Genomic DNA, 18,677 nt, shown 5'->3' with positions numbered 1-18,677 from the left:
CACTGCACATCTAAATACTAAATGGAATAAAAAAAATGTCAGATTTATTGAACTTTTAGGACAGCTTTTTACTTTTGAGCAAAGAACACCTGACACAAGAAACCTTTAATGTCTTTATATTAAACAATACTTAAAGTCTACATGCCAATGTAGGGGCTCTATGAAGCTGTGCTAATATCAGCATGCTTACATACTCACAGTGGCAATGCTAACATGTTGATATTTAGCAACTATAATGATAACCTTATTCACAGTCTTAGTTGGGTGTGTTTCATGCTAACATTTGCTAATTAGTATTAGACATATGATAAAAGTATAGAACAATTTGAACCTGATGATGGTGCTTGATAACACATTACTGGATCACCAAGTTGTTACAACTCATGGGGGCATATGCAAATGTAACACATTTCATTCTAGTTGGTTTAATAGCTGTTGAGACATTTTACTCACAAAATCAAAAATGTGAATAGAGCTGCAGCTATGTTTTTATCATCGACTAATCTACTGAGTATTTCCTTGATTCATTGATTTATCGTTTGGTCTAGAAAACATCAGGAAACAATGACAAATGCCCGACACAATATCCTAGAGCCCGGGGTGACATCATCAAATGTTACGTTTTGTCCAATCAACAGTCCAAAACCCAACATATTTAAATCACCCTAATGTAAATACAGTACGGCCAGGAAAAGCTGTAAATCTTCACATTTGTGAGCCTGGAATTTTCACATTTAGACAATTAATAGACCATTGGAATTGTTTTAGGCCTAGATTCATTTTCGGTCAATCGACTAATTGTTTCAGCTTTAAATGTGAACCTCATTGTGGCGCTAGAGTAAAACTTATAGGATCCCCAAAGTTATTAGGATTTATCCACTGAGCTCCATGAATGTGTGTAACAAATGTTATTGCAATCCATCTAATAGTTGTTGAGATATTTCACTCAAAACCACAAAAGTGAACCTCATGGTGGCGCTAGAGGAAAACTAACCAAATACAGTGGGCGTCATCCTCTGGGAACCATGAGTGTTACTCCAACATCACGGCATTCATCTTATAGTTGTTGAGATAGTACAGTTTGGACTAAAGTGGTGAACAGACAGACCGTATTGCCTTTACTAAAGCATGGCTAAAATAGCTCTATTGAGCTTTACACACAAAATAAAGCACGGAAAAGTTGAAAAGAAGAACCACTGCTGCTTGCCACAAAAATGTTATATTTGTATGTTACTGGATAATAGCACTAAAGTTCATTTTGCATGCAAAGGCCAGTACACAGCAGGAATGGAAGAACAAAAGATCTTTCATTCTGCATTTATAAAATCAATATACTACTCTGTGGCAGATGGTTTTTTTCAGTAGGGTAAGAAGATCCTGTGTCACTCTGCTCAGCCTGGCCTCCCCCCTGAGAGACTGCCAACATACTGCTGTCTCATGGACACAGAAAACCCAGCAGCTGGCCTGGCAAGGAGTGTGCAACTACCAGGGCTACCCGGGCCAAGGTGCAGGAGTCTGAGCCCAGAGCCTGGAAGCTCCTCTCTCTAAACGCCTGAAACGGGAAGCAATATCTGACCGTGAATCCGATCTGGAAAATGAAACCTTGTGATTTTTTTGCCGGTTGAGCAAGAGCCAGGAAATTATACCTGCGCTGCTTAGGTGTAGAAATATCTGCCTTAGCATGCGTGCCACAAGGGAAACAAAGCAAACTTAGACTGAATCACTTCAAGCTCCAGTGCAACAATGTGTCTTTGTGTTAGGTCAAATAAATATTGGCACACAGACAATGAACACGAAACACTATCATGTCAACTCTCGTCTTTCTGTAGGCTTTTCTTGTTCGGTGTACTGTATGTCAGTGACATTTCCAGGCTGACGAGTGGCCTCGGACACACACACACACACACACACACACACACACACACACACACACACACACGGTCAGTCACTTAGCACATGTGCAAGCCCCACGGCCACGAAACCTGAGCCTGCCCTCCGTGTGTGACATGAGAAACCAGCGTTGTCCTCCCACACTGTTGGGCAGGGAGAACTGGTAAGGAAAGGGGAACTGGAGGGCAGAGAGCAGGGGACTGGGTGGAGGCAGCTAATCTGCTAATTATGTCTGCCGCTACTGCTAACTCCACCAGCTCTAGGAAGGTCGAGACAGAACAACATGAGATAACAAGAGTTATGAAAACTTCAGGGTTCGTCCCACAGGGGCGTGACGTGGGAGGAGATGAAGTAGGAGATGGAAGGATTATTTGGACGCAGTCTAAGGTAGTAGAGAAAGTCTGATGGCACGCTCTGGGTCTTCCCATCCTGATAAAAGGCACCAAGTTGAATTCTTGGTCATGGATAGGAGTGAGTGTCACTCTTGCAGGTTCAAGAGGCTCAAAGAGTGGCCTCTAATGCTGCCGTTTCAACAACAGCCAAAGTGTTGGGTGCGGAAACAAACCAGGGACTTGTGTGATTAGAGCCTGACCATAATGGCCGACATATCTTGCTCACAATTCTTTAATAACCAAAAGTTAACATGGCCATAATCAATATTTTCATATCAACAATGGATCCTATAACTATGTGTGATTTGAAAACTGATCGCTTGTTGTGCCAAACCTATGAAAATGATCACCTCACTCTGCAGTTCCCCCGACATTTCAGCGTCTTTTAGCTCATCGTTTTGGTTTTCTAGACTGCAACTTTATCGTTTTGCTCACTTTCATCCCAATCAGAATCTTAACCAGAAATGATTGTTTGTTACATTACAATACAATGTGATCGGCATTTATATCAGTAATTGGCCTCAAATCTCCAGTCTGTTACTATAGGTCATATTGCCAAGCGCATCACAGCAACACACACACACACACACACACACACACACACACACACAAGTTACCGTATGTCACACAATAATTGACCCAATTTCAGCTATGCAGGTTTGTGTGAAATGGCATTTATCTGTGCGTCGAGTGGCTTATCTCACCTCTCCAGCCACAAAGAACAGCAGCGGCATCTCCTCCTCCTTGGCTTTGTACTTGGCCATAAGCTTCTCCGCAATTGGCTGAATCAGCTCCTTTGCTGGCTCCAATTCACCTTCCTCTTCAGCGTCTGAACGAACCATGAAAAGAAACACAGAAAGATCTTAAAAGTACAAAAAAAAAGCCACATGTGAGAGGAAAAATGCACAGATGAGTGAAATGGGAAGCAAGGAAGGACAGATGACTGGGGGACAGATGAGGGAGGACATGAAAGAAAGTGTACAGATGGTCTTTGTCTTGTTTTGTAATCCAGTTTGACCGCAAGAGACACCAGGGTGGTCCTCACACTTTGAGGGTCACCACTGTCCAACTTTGGCATTTAGTCCTTCTCAGTCCTCACAAAACCAGTAACTGTCCTACATTCATGTCAAAGTCATTTTTTCTATGCCATTCACAAACCTCCTGCGTTTCGTTTCTTTGCACCTTCTGTATTAGCATATAAATAGATAGATAAATACTAAAACATTTCCAACAGACCTTGGGACCTTTCAACATTGCAAGGATTTTCCACAGAGTCTGACATTCAATATGCTCCACATAAATGCCACACCATTCACAAGCAAGAAGCTCAAGGCAGAGCCCCATGTGGAGCTGCAGAGGCTGCATCCTAAATACCGTCTACTCACCCACAAACAGGACGAGGCAGGGCCCCTCATGGAGCTGCACCGCGTTGGACTCGCTGAGCTCCAGCACGGGACGAGGGTGCCAGGGAAAGAGCCGGCACTCGGGGTCGTTCAGCACCTCCACGCGGCCCTGTCGCGTGATCACGTGACCCTCTGCGTCAAGCAGAATCAGCGTGGGAATACCTGGTGAGAGAGAAAGAGGATGTGAAGGTGGTGGGAGAGGAAAACAAAGAGAGGAGGGCAGGAAATGGGCAAGAGTGTGGGAGGTGGTTTCCGTTAATTATCGCTTCATGACGCAGACGGTTCCCTCTCCCACCGAGATATTCTTTGTTGTGTGGATGTTTTAGGTTTTTGCCTCTCTTTGGCTCTCTGTCTGCTTTTACTTGTGATGTGCTAACTTTTTTCCACATGTCATTGGCTCCCACCATCCTTCTGATTATAATCTCCTTGTCTTATTAACCGCCTTATCAGAAACAGACACCATCTGTGAGCAAACAGTGTACGTGAGTGAGTGTGCTCCCGTCCGCGCATGTGGACTGAAGTCAACAGAGGTGGGGGCCATCATGAACTGCATGGAGGGGGGCAGTGTTGACTTGTCTTCCATGCATTCCTCGCATACTTTGCAGGAGAGGCCGAGAAAACACACACACACACACACACACACACACACACACACACACACACACACACACACACACACACACACACACACACACACACACACAATCAGGAGAAAAAGAGCGAGGCACAGCGGAAGAGGCGGAGCACTTCCGTAGTGAACAAGACTGTAAACTTGATAACCGGCCCACATTCCTCAGGCAGCGGGGGCGATCTGAGTTGCCGTTTGCCTGCCCAGCACAGATAGCTGTCAGCCATGGTGCCAGTGTTTTAGTGTGTGGCAGAAACAATAAATCTACAATCTCTCCTTTTAGCTTGAAGATCTGAAGCCCATATATAGGGAGGAGGCGGCTGTAAAATACCTTGTATTCCATAAAGTCTGTTGAGTCGTGACCGCCGAGCCTCGTCCGAATATGGCACCGCCAACCACGGCATCTCGCTGAAGTACTGCATAAAGGACTCCTCTGACCTGGAGCAGACAGCACCAAACAGGTCTCAATTTAACAGCTGAACAGAGAAGACAGACAGAGTGTGTGTGTGTGTGTGTGTGTGTGTGTGTGTGTGTGTGTGTGTCTCAATAAATATGATTTGGTCTGTGTTCTGGCTCGTCAATCTGACCTGTCAGCGCTGACAAACACGATCTCAAACTTCTGACCCGACTCTTTGACGGTTCGATAGGATTCCACCAAGACTCGGGTCAAACTGCGGCATGGCGGGCACTGATAGAGACAGAAAGAGGAAAGAAAAAAGACAATGTAAAAGGGACTGAACGAGGGAATGTACAGTATACAAATATGATCAGTTGCTGCAGCAGGGTCCATTACTTTGTGTATTTCCAAACCTTTCCACAAACTAGTAATTCTTTTAATCAGCTACTTTCAAATATAGAATTCTTAAAGCACTAAGTCTACTGTAATACTGTAGCTTGAGAAAGTGTTTGACTCTCTCTCTCTGTGTGTGTGTGTGTGTGTGTGTGTGTGTGTGTGTGTGTGTGTGTGTGTGTGTGTGTGTGTGTGTGTGTGTGTGTGTGTGTGTGTGTGTGTGTGTGTAGATCCCACACTATCAAGGTAGGGGGAGCTGTGGCATGGCTGGCATTAAGATTACATCAGGATCTATTTAAAATCAGACAGGGTAAGGAACTTATGCAATTATAATCATTTTTGAACCACCTCTTTGAAGTTTGCCTTTGGGTAAGAGAGACATCGGGAAAACTCTCCACACTGCGTTTCAGAGATTTATTTATTATATTATTATTATATACAAATGCATTATGTTGTAATGTCTACAAAGTAATATATTATCATCTATTTAAAATTCATGTAATCATTTTTAATCTTGCCTTAAATCTTTAGGAGAGGCCTTTGTATACGCTTTCCAACTTCTCCTGCACAGGCTTTTATTTTGAAATCACGTACATGCGAGTATATGCAGGCGTCTGTAGAGTTGCATATGAATGTCTCCGTGTAGATGTCATACCTTTTAACAATAGTTGTATTTTAGTGAAAACAAAGAAATAAAATAAGTTCTCATTAACATTAGTAAATTATATGATCTATTCCAATGTATTGACATAGAGCAGCCAGACAGCATTCCATTACCATTCAAGCTGGTTATAGTGGATACACTATGTCAAGCACTTTCATTGATCCGGTCATAAATCCTCATCTTACCGACACAAAGGGACTGAGAGTGAGAGTGTGAGGCACAAAGCCTCGATCAATTCACTGCTCATTAATTGACTTCTTCCCCGGTTTCTCATAGAAGTAAACACTGTATATTATAGTTATACTATATTATAGTTTGCACAATGTGCTGTCGAAGCTAAAGCATCATAAAGCCGTCTAATGTGGGCTTTTCTTTGCCGGTGTCTGTGACTGAACTTTTAGCTCAAGTTGTATTGTAATGAGTTAAAAAGAAACATTCCCTCACACTGCAGGCAAAAAAGCAACTGCACAGTGAAATATAGGTCATGTTTCTCTGCCACGGGCCATTTCAAGTTCCTAGAACATTAAGGGGAAAATAAATTCTGTTTAAATGGATGCCAAGGCCAGGTGCTGGCATTTCATGTTTGTAAAATCACTTTAATAGCGGATAGATTTACATGAGTAACCAGGGGGAATGTGGTGTAAAAACACCGCAAATAAACTCCTGTAATGGCTTTTGTGACTTGTCCTTTTCAATTTGGTATGGGTCTGGGGTTTGAGCCAGCCTTCAGGCGTCACCGTTCTGAAGAGCCCGTCTCGGAGGCTGCGGCTCTGGCTGCTGCTGCGCTGACTGGCCCAGCAGCCTGCGCTGCATCTCATCAGGAACAGTTCACCGATCTTTCATGCATCACTGAGTCATGACCCTCACTGGCTATCAGCAGGTCCAGCAGAGAAAGAGACAATAGTGATGATGTCAGTGGGGTGTGGTGACCAATGCCTACTTTAAAAAAAAAGGTCCAGAGGTGGTGGTGAAAGGACTGATAGGGATAGCTAACCACTGTTAGTGTAGAGTCGCCTCCACCCTCCTGCTCTGCTCCCATCTCTTATCTGACTTATCCTGACTAACCACTCCCTCTTTCACCTCCACCACCCTTTCTTCTCACAGATGTTTCTGTGTTTTGACAGTCAGGAGTAAAGTAAAAATCAGGGTCCTCTTTGTCCTGTTTCTCTGCTTCCTGTACTCACCCAGTGTGCTGAGAAGTAGACGCCCACGTGGTGGCCTTCCAGAGAGCTGCTGTCTGTTGTCTGCCTGTTGTTCCTGAGCAGAGGCCCTGCCACCACCTCTGCAAATGGCTTCGGCCCCCAGGGGAACTCCAGGCCTGGGATAGGGCAGGAAAGTGGAGGGGGGGCAATGGGAAGGGATAGAAGGGAAAGAAAATAACCAGAAAAAGAAAGATAACACAGATAACAGGGTTTCCACCCAAAAAAATTGTTTAGCCCGGTGGCAAGTGTCTTTTTTGACGAGGGCCTGGTGTGAGCCAGTAATAACACAACAGAATGATGGACGGAATGGTGAAATTGAGAATTTAAAAAAGCTAAACGCAGATTCCATAGGGCCTTTATATTGAGTCAGTGCTGAAAGCTAACTGTAACTGCAGTTCAAAAAACGTCTTAAAAATACATACAAAAATAATTTCCAGAGACTTAGGCGTGGTAGGGGGCAACTTAGGCCCAGGGGGCCATGTGGCTTGCAATACACTGGGGGAAACCCTGGCTAAGACAACAAAACTATGCTAATGCTAGCTGCTCTGTGAAGCTGTACATAGGCACAGCAGTGCTTTGAGCTAAATGCTAACATCAGCATGCTAACATAACAATGCTGATATTTAGCAGGTATAATGGTTACCATGGTCACTGTATTAGTTTAGCATGTTAATAATAATAAACCTGAGGCTGACGGGAATGGCATTACTTTGCCAGGTATTTGGTCAGAAACCAAGATATTTTACGATGGCGCTAGATGAACGTCAGTGGATCGCCAAAGTTATTACAATTTATCCCGAGGGGCACATGAATGTTTATCATTGTAATCTATTCAATAGTTATGGAAATATTTCAGTGTGGACCAAACCCATCCATCAAGCCACAACACAAGAGTAGTTCAAAAAAAAGTGTTTCAGGTTAGTTGAAAAACCAGAGTAGGGTTGCAACTAACAATTATTTTCATTATTGATAAATCTGTCAAATACTTTCTCGATTAATTGTTTTCCCTTAATCCAAAGTGATGCCCTCAAATGTCTTATTTTGTCCACAGATATTTAATTCACAGTCGTAGAAGACAAAAGGAAACTAGAACATATTCATATTTTGGTATTATATTTCTCAGAAATTTGTCCCAAAACGAATATCAACATTATTTTTTTGTCAATTGACCAATCAATCAATTAATCGACTAATCATTGCAGCTCTAAACCAGAGACACTATTTCCGTCTGTGGCATGGCTGTTAGATAACAAAAAGTCACATATGTTTGTCATGTATACGTTACTTACAGGCATTTTTGTCACATCTTCTACTAGAAATGCACACTGGATTCAAATTGTGGTTTTAATGACGACTGAAAGCCATGCCTCTCCTTCACACTTTTCATTTCCCTTTCAAGGTCTCTTCATTGTTACCGTCAAGCTCTAGAGATGCATTTGGTACAGCAGAATTAAAAAGAAGGCAATCATAAATAAAACCTGGCTAGTTCATAATGGGCTCTTTATGGGAGCATGGTTGTCTAGGGCTTCATTAGGCAGGAATGACACGTCTGCACCGCACTGACACAGCCTTTTATTGTTGTCCTGATTGTAAAAGTGCACTCCATCTTCACGCTGCAGGCTAGTCTGCCGCCACTCAAGTCAGGCTTTTCATCAAGAGTGAAAGGTAGACGGCCCTGAATCGTTCACCCGCCCCTCCCAGTCTCGATGTACAGCAAACTTTAGTGCCCTTTTCCTATTCCTAACCATAGTTGAATTGATTTCGTCAGGAAGTGCTCTTAGTCTGCCTCTCAAATAATATGAACAGGAAATACATCAAAATGAACAATAAAACCAAAATGTGAGCCTGTTAAAGTACTCATATTATGCTCATTTTCAGGTTCATAATTGTATTAAGAGGTTGTACCAGAATAGGTTTACATGGTTTAATTTTCAAAAAACACCATTTTTGTTGTACTGCACATTGCTGCAACTCCTCTTTTCACCCTGTGTGTTGAGCTCTCCGTTTTAGCTACAGAGTGAGACATCTCACTTCTGTTCCATCTTTGTTGGGAGTCGCACAAGTGCAGTAGCTAGGTAAGGACTACTAGCCAGTCAGAAGCAGAGTATTATAACGTGTGTTCCAAAGTGACCACGTTTGTCTCTGAAGTAAAGGCTGGACTACAATAGAGCTGTTTGGAGCAGTTTGTGAACAGTGTTTTCTGTTGGAGATGGTAAGTCCCTTTGGGGGGGACTTTGGGCTTTTTCACTTTGTAAACCTATAACATGCACAAAAAGATATAGAACACCATAAAAGAAAGGAAAAAAGCCAAAAAGCACAATATGAGCACTTTAAGTGGTAAGCATTAACAGAAAATGAAGGCATGGTAGTGTGTCTGTGCCCATTTTTGCTACTCAGTCCTGAGATTCATGTGTTCTCCAGCCACATCTAGTTTGGAAGAACAGTTACGGAATCATGGATAATTCTGCAGACTCGGACTGGCTTTCATTAACCAAGCAGGCAGGGAAATCTGTCAGAATCCTTGTGTGAAATCCATTCTGATTCACCACTGCGCTGCCATAGAGCCGCTATTCTCCCTTCTCACATGACTAACGGCACTTCCTTTTCACGCCGACCTATCGAGGTCTGAAGAGGCAACGGTTGAAAATATTGAGATCTTCACAGCCACAGAGGACGTCCTCCGTACAGGGAAAGGAATGCAAGTTCACTCTTGTTAATTCTCTGTCTCCACTTCAAAGTGCAGAAATTATAGGGTTTGCAGATGAGGAAGAGAGACATGAACACACTATAATATTCATGCAGCACCATAATTATGGCAACACAAATGAGGAGTGGGGGGCTATTGCAAAAATGCTTTAGCCAAATGCTGAATGATGTGGCCCTGCACAGGGAACTGGGAGCATTTGGTAAACATCATTACAGAGAATGAGGGTTGTGTCTGTGTGTACGTAGGCGTGACTTCTGTACTCCTTTACATCATGGTTTACTACTTTACATTTATGAAGTTTATCTCAACTCATTTGTGTTGTGTAACAAAGCTGTACATTAATATAATATTTTGCACTGTTGCAGAATAAAGTTTGATTATTATTACTACAATTGTTATTATTTTAGTATCAACCACTAGCACTGCATCATCAAGTGTCTGTCAGTTTCTTCTGCACGAACTGAAAAATCAAAATGCATATTAATGCACATTTTCTATTACATGTAAGTTGCTCATTCATTCTAGTTGAGAGTTTTGCAAGTAAACTCCTTTTTTGTCTTGTGTTCTGAATGAAAAAATACAAAAAACGTTAAAAAGGGAAGGGAAATGACAGTTCAGGGTGTTTCCATTGTTGTGTTTAACTTTTGTTTCGATGTTTTTTTTTTAAAATGTAATAACTGCAATATCTTTCCAAAAGTCAATGAATAATCACGTTAAATAATCGTGATTTCAATATTGACCAAAATAATCGTGATTAGGATTTTTTACATGATCGAGCAGCCCTACTGTATCATTAGGTGTCTTTCCGTACGTTTTTTTAAAATAAAGACAAGGAGTAGAAATTCCACATCAAAAACGCACATTAATCCACATTTTCTATTACTTGTAAGTTGCTCATTCATGCCCCATTGCCTCAGGGGAATTTTCCTACCTGTTGCAGTTTTATTTGGGACAGGTGTAACAGTAGAGTAGAACGTCTGCTGTGAACCCAGAGCGAGGGGTGTGCAATTTGAGTTTGATACAGTCTTGATGGTGTTGATTAAATAGATTATTCAAGGAAAAGCGGTATCCCATCTTTTACCCAGAGACTCTGAAGAATGCTCCCCACCAAGAATTCAGGGTTACACAGGTTTGACAGACAAAGTGTGTGAGAAATTGATCCATGTTGTTCTGTCCTTTTGACCCTCAAATGTCTTCCTATTACCTCATTTCACTGATATTTTTAGGGCTGAATGGCTGGTTGGTGGTCGGGGTTAATAAAGAGGATTAAGGTCAGAGCTTGGGGTCAGGTGATAAAAGTAAATCAGCTTACGGTCTTCCCTAATAATATACCACAAATGCATGTGTGAGTGGCTGTGGAGTCTGCCGATCTCACCTTTAGGGTCATCTCTGACCACCAGTAGACCATTTCGACACACCACCTTCCCCGTGGCTGCGTCCACAAACACCAGAGATGGGATACTAGTTACTTTGTATTTGTTCCACAGCTTCATCTGTGGAGAGAAAAAGATGAGGAGAGGTTGGAAAAAGAAAAGAAAAAAACCTTGATGGAAACATTTATAATTATTTCAATTTCAGAGCTGGAAAAACTATTTAACCCAGTCTAAAATGATGTCTTTAGTGTAGCTACGCGGAGCAGTGGGTTCACCTAAAATACTGCAGTTTAAACAAAACAAATGTCAACTGAGCACTATATGTATTTTATAGGACAAACACCCTCTCTGCTGTTTAAAAGAGACTCGGGAGACTAGGAGGTAGAATAAAAAAAAAAAAAAAAAAATAGCCCTGAGGTGAATTAGCAGAGGGTGAGAAGCACACTGCTGCACTTTAAAAGAGGCTGAATGAGAGCAAACTCATGCTGTCCCCGCTGTGTCATGAATAATTGTAAAAGCATGCCGAAAAAAGCACTACTTTAGCTCTGCGGTAAAGAAGAACTTTCTGAATCCTGAAGTGTTGAGCACTGTGAATTATTGGAGCGTCTTGGATAGACAATCCAAGCCTCTGTAGGCATTTATGAGCGCCCATTGGCCTTGAATTTAATCATAATAAATGAGTTGCTAAGAATATGGCCTCATAAAGTCAGAAAAGATCCTATATAGTCAGAAATCTGTGCATGGACTGACACTATTTATAGAGTTTAGCAATCAGTGTATTCCTTAACATCAAAGTGGAGATCAGGCATTTCACATATCTGAGACTCACTTTCCATATCAGAGGGAAGAGTCCTACACTGTGAATAGAAAATAGCCTGTGTCTCGTAAACAGCGGCAATCGGCTCTGTGCAATGTTGCTGCTTCAGCAAGTGCAAAAGAATAAGAAGGGGATCCCTTGCAGCATGTAATCCAGATCAGAAAATTCAGACAGGAGAGCAAAAGTGAGGAACATCTCCAGAAGACTATAGTGTCAGAGGCTCGGTCTTTTATTTGACTCATATCCTTCAGGTTCTGACCAGTTTCTATTTAATCTTGAATTGAAATGCCTTTAATGACTTTGCAGGACGTTCTATAAAAAAGGCGATTTCATCTTTGCCAAAAACAAATTTAACACTGTACCATTCAATGTATTACCTGCTGTGCTCAGCCAAACACCTAAGTACCCACATCATATAATGATTTGCGTTGTCTGGATGCTGCAGTAGTTATTCTTCTAACAGGTAGTGTGCCAAATGAAGTGAGCGCTGTTTTTCCTGAGGCTCTGTGAAGTAAGCTTGGAGTTGTGTTACAGTTTGACGACAACCTTTTGTTGCTCTCTTTCTGTGCAAACAGTGACTTCACTGCAGGAGTCGAGCACAAAGATTCTGATAAGCAGACTGAATAAGAGAGAGAAAAGTGTGCGCGGTGTATGTTTTACTCATATTGTGTGTCTCCTCTTTGCACAAATGTTGTCATACACTTGCCAGAGGTCAACTGCAGGCCCTTTCTGACAGCAGGTCAGACGGTCCGTCCCATGGCCAAGACAACCCGGAGCCTCCCGAAAATGTTGGTCTGGAAGTCCCTCAAAAGCAAACTTCAGTGTCTGCCACGGTCAACAGTTTTACCACACGTTCCACGCCGCTTTTGGAAACTCGATCTCGGCTCACAAATTAATGGGGTTTAGGGACATTAACTGTGACTGTCTCCGAGAGCTGGCGTGCCCGACACTGAATCTGTGCAACTGCACCCATTTCACTCAGCCGCCTGCTGCAGTCATCCAGGGCTGATGATGTGAGAATGAGAGCCGGATTTAGCCGAAAGAGTGTGAGACGGCCACAAGAGGAAAGGAAAAAAAGCAGAATGATAGTGTGATTGGTTCTGCACTCGCACGAAAATGTCAAGCGCTGTATTCTATGTCAAGGCCCAGATGTATCCACACTGAGATAATATGATTTTGAAAAGATGCAGCTACCATGGCTCAAAATTGGAACCACACTACAGGTTAATGTACATCCTTGAAGCTCATATAAGATAATTGAAGCGCATGACTTATTTGTACCAAGGCTCTCTATGTCGTTCCAGTGCTCCAGAGCAGCTGAGAGATCTGTGCAGCAACTTCAGAGGCAGAAACCAATTCCTACCTCTTCTCTGTCGTGCCACTTATTTCCTGCATCCTTGAATCATGTCTGCCTGGTGATTTGGCTGCAGATCATAGTAGCCCCTGATGCTAAATCCTTCGCGGGTTTAGATATGCCTTTAGAATGAAAGGGCCAGTTATGATTACAAAAGCTACATGTCCTGGAGTCTGAAACGTCAAAGAGATTTCAGCACCTTGAAAGAATTCATCATGCATGGGTGGGGTGGAAAAGGGGGTTTCTCACGCTTGTCACAGCCGAGTGTTGAGTTTTCATTGTAATCCAAAATCTTTCTCCAAACACCAAAGACAATAGCTCTCACAATAACAGCGTCCTCCTCGTGTCGTGAATAGAAAACATGAGGATCCACATGAGCCACAGCGATCCATTTCCCCCAAAACACGGTTTCATTGTCGAGAGCCGCAGGCTGTCTATTATAGCTGAGACAATAAATACAGAATGTGACATGATAGTAAAAAACACACAAATCATACTGTCAAATCTGCATTCATCCCTTGGCTTGAGAAAACGCTTCCGTCTTGTAGAAGTGATGTAAAGGATATTTTTGTGATCTTGTCAGGTTTTATTAGTCTGTCACGGGACTCATTTTGTTACAGTCTTGTGTGCTGCTGTATGTACAACTGAGAAGATTAATTAATGAAATAGTTGGGGGAAAGACACTTAGTTGCTTTCTTGCTGAGAGTTCAGAGAAGGTCAATACCACTCTCATCTGTACAATAAATATGAAGCTACAGCAAGCAGCCGGCTAGCTTAGCTTTTTATACGATTAACAGACAAGTTACAACGTGTTAATTAATAAGCTTTAGAGGTTCTAGTAGGTGGACGTTGTTACCTTTAGTCCGAGCCAGGCTAGCTTTTACCCCATCTTACCCCAGTCTTTATGCTAAGCTAAGATAACCAGCTGCAGCTACATTCAGCCGTGACAGTGGTGTCATCTTCTCATCTAACTCCTAAAGCCAATAGGCGTATTTCCACAAATGCCAAACTGATTCCTTTCAAATTGATGGCCAACTTTTTGGAAATTTGATAATTTTTTCATCAAAAACTACTTATTTTCTCAGTTTGATATTGTAAACTGAATACATTGAAGTTTTAGACTGCTGGTCGGACACAACATAACATTTGAAGATGTCACCTTGGACTGTAGGAAACTGTAGAAGGACTGTTATTTTCCGTCATTTTCTTAATAAAAAGATTCATTAAGAACATATTTTGCAGATTAACTAATCATGTAAATAACCGTTATTTGCAGCCCAAACGGTTCTCTTTTCCAATTTATGAAATATTTACATATGTTGGAGAAATATAAAACTAGCTTATTTGCATGTAAACTTCTTTCAGATTGTATTCACCGTATCAAGATGGCATGTTGCCATTCCCGGCTTTCTCTAAGGGCGCCTCTATTCATGATCAATATCAGATCAACAGAGTGTGTAACTATATAGCCGAGCAGGAGGCCAGGCTATATAGTTACACACCGGTTTAAGGATGCCAATAACCCCTATAGAGAGCCCACCGAGTGTTAAGACCCCAGCGAGAGCTGGAAATCCATACTAACAATCCATTAACTCTCTTGGACATGCAAACATTAGGCTCACACTGCGCCTGGTGCTCATCGTGCTAATTGGATTATGCATGGCTGCGGATCCATATCCAGAAGAAGAGCTGAAAATCAGCCCATGGTGGGGCCGGAAGATCAGTGTGCATAGAAATACCAAGGTTGAAAGTCGTATTAGCCCACTGATCAAAGAAAATGCCGTTTCTTTTAAGACGTAGCTACATTTCTTTTGATGGGATCAATGCCTGTATAAAGTCCTACTGTACCAGTATATTCTGGACTGCAAGTGGGCAAGAAAAAAAAAGGAGGGAGACAAACCCCCTCCAGAGAAATCCACATTTCCATGTTATGTCATGCATGGCGATCACTTTCATGCCTCTTTGCACTGTTGCACTTTATGGCAACATTCTGCTCTTTAAAAAAGAAGGTTAGCTTACGTGGAGAAGCCCCAACACATTTGAGAGCTAAAAGTTTGAAATCTGTACACATCTGCTTCCATTTTTGAGTCCAGCCTGCAGTGAAATTCGGCCTCTGTCAGTAACTGGTGTGTGTCACCCTGTTGAGAGAACTAGAGTGGAAAAAATGTCATCACTCAACATGCCCAATCCACCCATCATTGTTCCAGCCCCATCTCCTCACAGATGTGCTTTCACTGGGCCAGATAGGCCTGAAGCATCTGCCAGACGCTCCATCGCTACAACAGTGCCTCTACAAAGGTATCCTGCTGTGATGCTGACAGCAGCACAGTCCTTTATCTTTAGAGTATTATACATGGGACAAAAGATTATAATCCAATTCTTATCTTGAAAAAAGGGGGGCTTTAACTAAATGTTCGTGTTATTCATTCCATTTCATCCAGATAAACAACTTACAGTATCGACAATTCATAACTGCTCACAGTGGATTTGTGGAATTTAAATTTAACCTACGCAAGAATTCTCAATGGAATGTATGATCAGGCAAAAATGTTCCCCATATAATATTTTTATTTATGCCAAAAGGAATTTATTGGCACAGTTTCCAGCACAGCTTGAGTAATGTTTTCCATATTAGGGACACAGAGGAAATCATGTTCCAGTTTGATTTGATTTAAGTGTCCAGAGGAGGGTTTTTTTACAAAATAAAATAAAATATTTCAATTTGTACGAGGAGATAACAATCAGGTGATCAATGGCTTCTTCCCATAAATGTTGGTTGTTAGTGTGTAAAGCAAGCCATTTGTGAGAAGATGGAAGCTTGTCTGTCTGATGGACTGACCAGCCCCTCCCACAAGACATGTTCAACAAAAGCATTTGTCTTCGATGGGACTTTGTATTGAGAGCGCCTGATCTCGGACCGTAAAGATTTACTGTAGTGGCGAGCAGGGGAGAACAGGCTGGACTAGACTCTTGATTTGCCTCTTGGCAGGCACGAAGACAAGCTTCTTTAAAAAGCCAAGCCATCCCCTGTGCAACATGGATAACTTAATCTGCAAATGGATTCAAACTAACAGGTTGGTGCACAGCAGCAGCAGCAGCAGCTCATTCATCATGTGTCAGGAAGCTTTCAGGTTAAAATCTAAAACATTTGACATTCTCTTCTCAGTCCATGGTTGAAGACCGATGAGAAACAAACTTCTCCTGCCTGCTAACTCATTACAGACTACACCGCTGGAACTCCCATTTGGCTGGGCCCCTGCAGCTAGCTTTGACTTACATTCCTCCATGTTACACCCCACCTCAATCTGCTCCCAAGGCTCTCAGTAACTGCCTGTATCCACTTCAAAACCCTGTTGCTTCTCTTCATGGCTACAAAGGGAGCCCTCCCCTCCAACCTCTTAGCCATACTTCAGCCAACACTATGCAGGCTAGTTTGTGTTACTTTGCACTTCCATCTGTGCTGCTCTGACATGACTATCGCTTTACCCGGTCAAGAATCTTCACGGCCGTAATCTCAAACCCTCTGACAGCTGCACAGTCGCCGCCCTTTCTCCATGCTAGACTGATGACCTCTCTCTTAATATGCTTCATCTCTTTTTGCATGTGCATGTTGTTTTGCATTACATAAACCACCACAAGAGCGGTCATCTTCAGGGCTTTACTATCACTGACTCTGCACAACTGTTGTCACATGATTTAAAAAAAAAAAAAAAAAAAGTAAAAAAATGTTTCTCTATTTTCCAACCACATCTATTTTTTCCCCCTCGAGTGTCAGCTATATTCCTAAAATATAAAAAGTACAGGCCACTCACTCCAACCTACTCCACTGTGCTCATTACAGAGGCTCATCCTGCACTACACATCCATTGTGATGGCCAAATCCACTTCCCTGGAAATTGTCGAGCTGAAAGAACACAGGCTTTGGCATCATGCCTCTTCAATGCAAAATGATGCTGCTATCTCATGTATTTTATTAATGCTATAACATTGTCCCACCGAACCATTTTGGTGGTGCATCCTGCAGAACGCAGACACTGGCTAAATTGCTTTTTTTCCTCGACAAAGGCCCCCCGTTGCTACGGCAACCCCCCCCACAAGTCAGGACATGTCACCGAGTGCTAGACACACTGTGGGCTCTTAGTTAATAATTCAGTGATAAATTAACGGTTTTGTGAGGAAAACAGGTGCCAGAATGGCAGAGGGCTTAGGGGAAATAACCCAGCAGAAAAAGGGAGGGAGAGAAAGAGAGGTGTGTGGGTGTTTTCCTCCTTCCAGCCTTGTGTGGAGGCACAAAAGCGACCCCCTGAATACAGGCTCTAAATCCAAACTTGGACCCTGTATGGGGAGAAGTTTTTATGTAGTAAAGAACGTGGTGTAAAAAGCGGGGGGATTGTAAAGGAATAAAAAGCCAGGACTCAAAAGGTATCTGCAGCATTGTTTCTCCACAGGCGTGGGCTGCCCCTGAGGCCTACATTCAGCAAGGCCAAAGGTCAGGATGGCAGGGGGTGCATTCTTTACTCCCAGTGGTGTTTAGACCAGTCTGTCTGCCCCCCTGCCGGTCCATAGACTTCTCTCACCATCCATTCCCCTTTCTTTATGATAAATCACAAAGAGCAAAGTGTAAACCTATTACACACACGGGCCATATCCAAACTAATGTGGAAAGAAATGTCATTACACACTTCTCTCCACTTTAGTCATCCATGCATGCTAAACTGACATTTTCAACAACAAACATGCAAATGCAAGAGAATAAAATTAAAAAACACCACTCATCTAGACATTTATGTGTGATTATGAAGTTATATTAGGCGGCTTGTCATGTGATACATTTTTGAGAATCCTGATTTGCTGTCACACTCAGTTTTTATGCTTTATAGAGCTCAGCAGTGTGGTTTCAGAAGTGAAAATCACATTTATATCGATCCCATTCTGCATAAGGAATATTAAATATTAGCCATAATGTCTAAACCATTCAAGGTAGACTCACCACAAGCTACGAGATTGTGAAAATATGGTTCATGCTTCTGTAGAAGCCACAAAACCTTGTTTTAAGAAAAACATGTTTTCATGTCATGGAGAACTACCCACAATCCCAAACGTTTGGCTGGAATTGCTGCAATGTAAACGTCGCCAAATCCAGAGCAGAGTCGCTAACGTTTAGCCTACACTAGTAGCATGCAGGAACAATTACATGTCAACATGTTAATACCTTATTCAGATTTATCTGTACAAGTATGTAAACTAAGATATACACAAACATTATGTTTATGTATGTTACAGTACATTACATATGTGTGAAGCAACGTGTAGTCACGGTAACATTCTTATTCAGGTCAATCTCTGTAAGTCAATCATTAAATTCAGCTTAACTCAAGTGAGCCGTAATGATTTACCTCGACACTGACAGAAGCTAGTTGTATGAATAGTGTGTCATGATTTGTTAGTTGTAACTCA

At 42.2% G+C, this 18,677-nt stretch overlaps 1 protein-coding gene across 2 annotated transcripts in view; it reads right to left on the bottom strand.

Moving 5' to 3' along the window:
* nxn (nucleoredoxin) overlaps positions 1-18,677 on the bottom strand; it is an 89,966-nt gene that overhangs the window by 5,661 nt on the left and 65,628 nt on the right. For both annotated transcript variants that reach the window (XM_028572518.1, XM_028572523.1), the window contains exons 2-7: positions 11,052-11,169; positions 6,952-7,085; positions 4,901-5,001; positions 4,645-4,751; positions 3,668-3,847; positions 2,987-3,111 (exon numbers count right to left, since the gene is read on the bottom strand). In XM_028572518.1, coding sequence (XP_028428319.1) covers positions 2,987-3,111; positions 3,668-3,847; positions 4,645-4,751; positions 4,901-5,001; positions 6,952-7,085; positions 11,052-11,169 — 765 coding nt within the window. The remainder of the gene's footprint in view (positions 1-2,986; positions 3,112-3,667; positions 3,848-4,644; positions 4,752-4,900; positions 5,002-6,951; positions 7,086-11,051; positions 11,170-18,677) is intronic.

The sequence above is a fragment of the Perca flavescens genome, chromosome 3 (genome assembly GCF_004354835.1).
Source record: "Perca flavescens isolate YP-PL-M2 chromosome 3, PFLA_1.0, whole genome shotgun sequence".
In the NCBI taxonomy this organism is placed as follows: Eukaryota; Metazoa; Chordata; class Actinopteri; order Perciformes; family Percidae; genus Perca; species Perca flavescens.
This window is presented reverse-complemented; position numbering and strand designations above follow the sequence as displayed.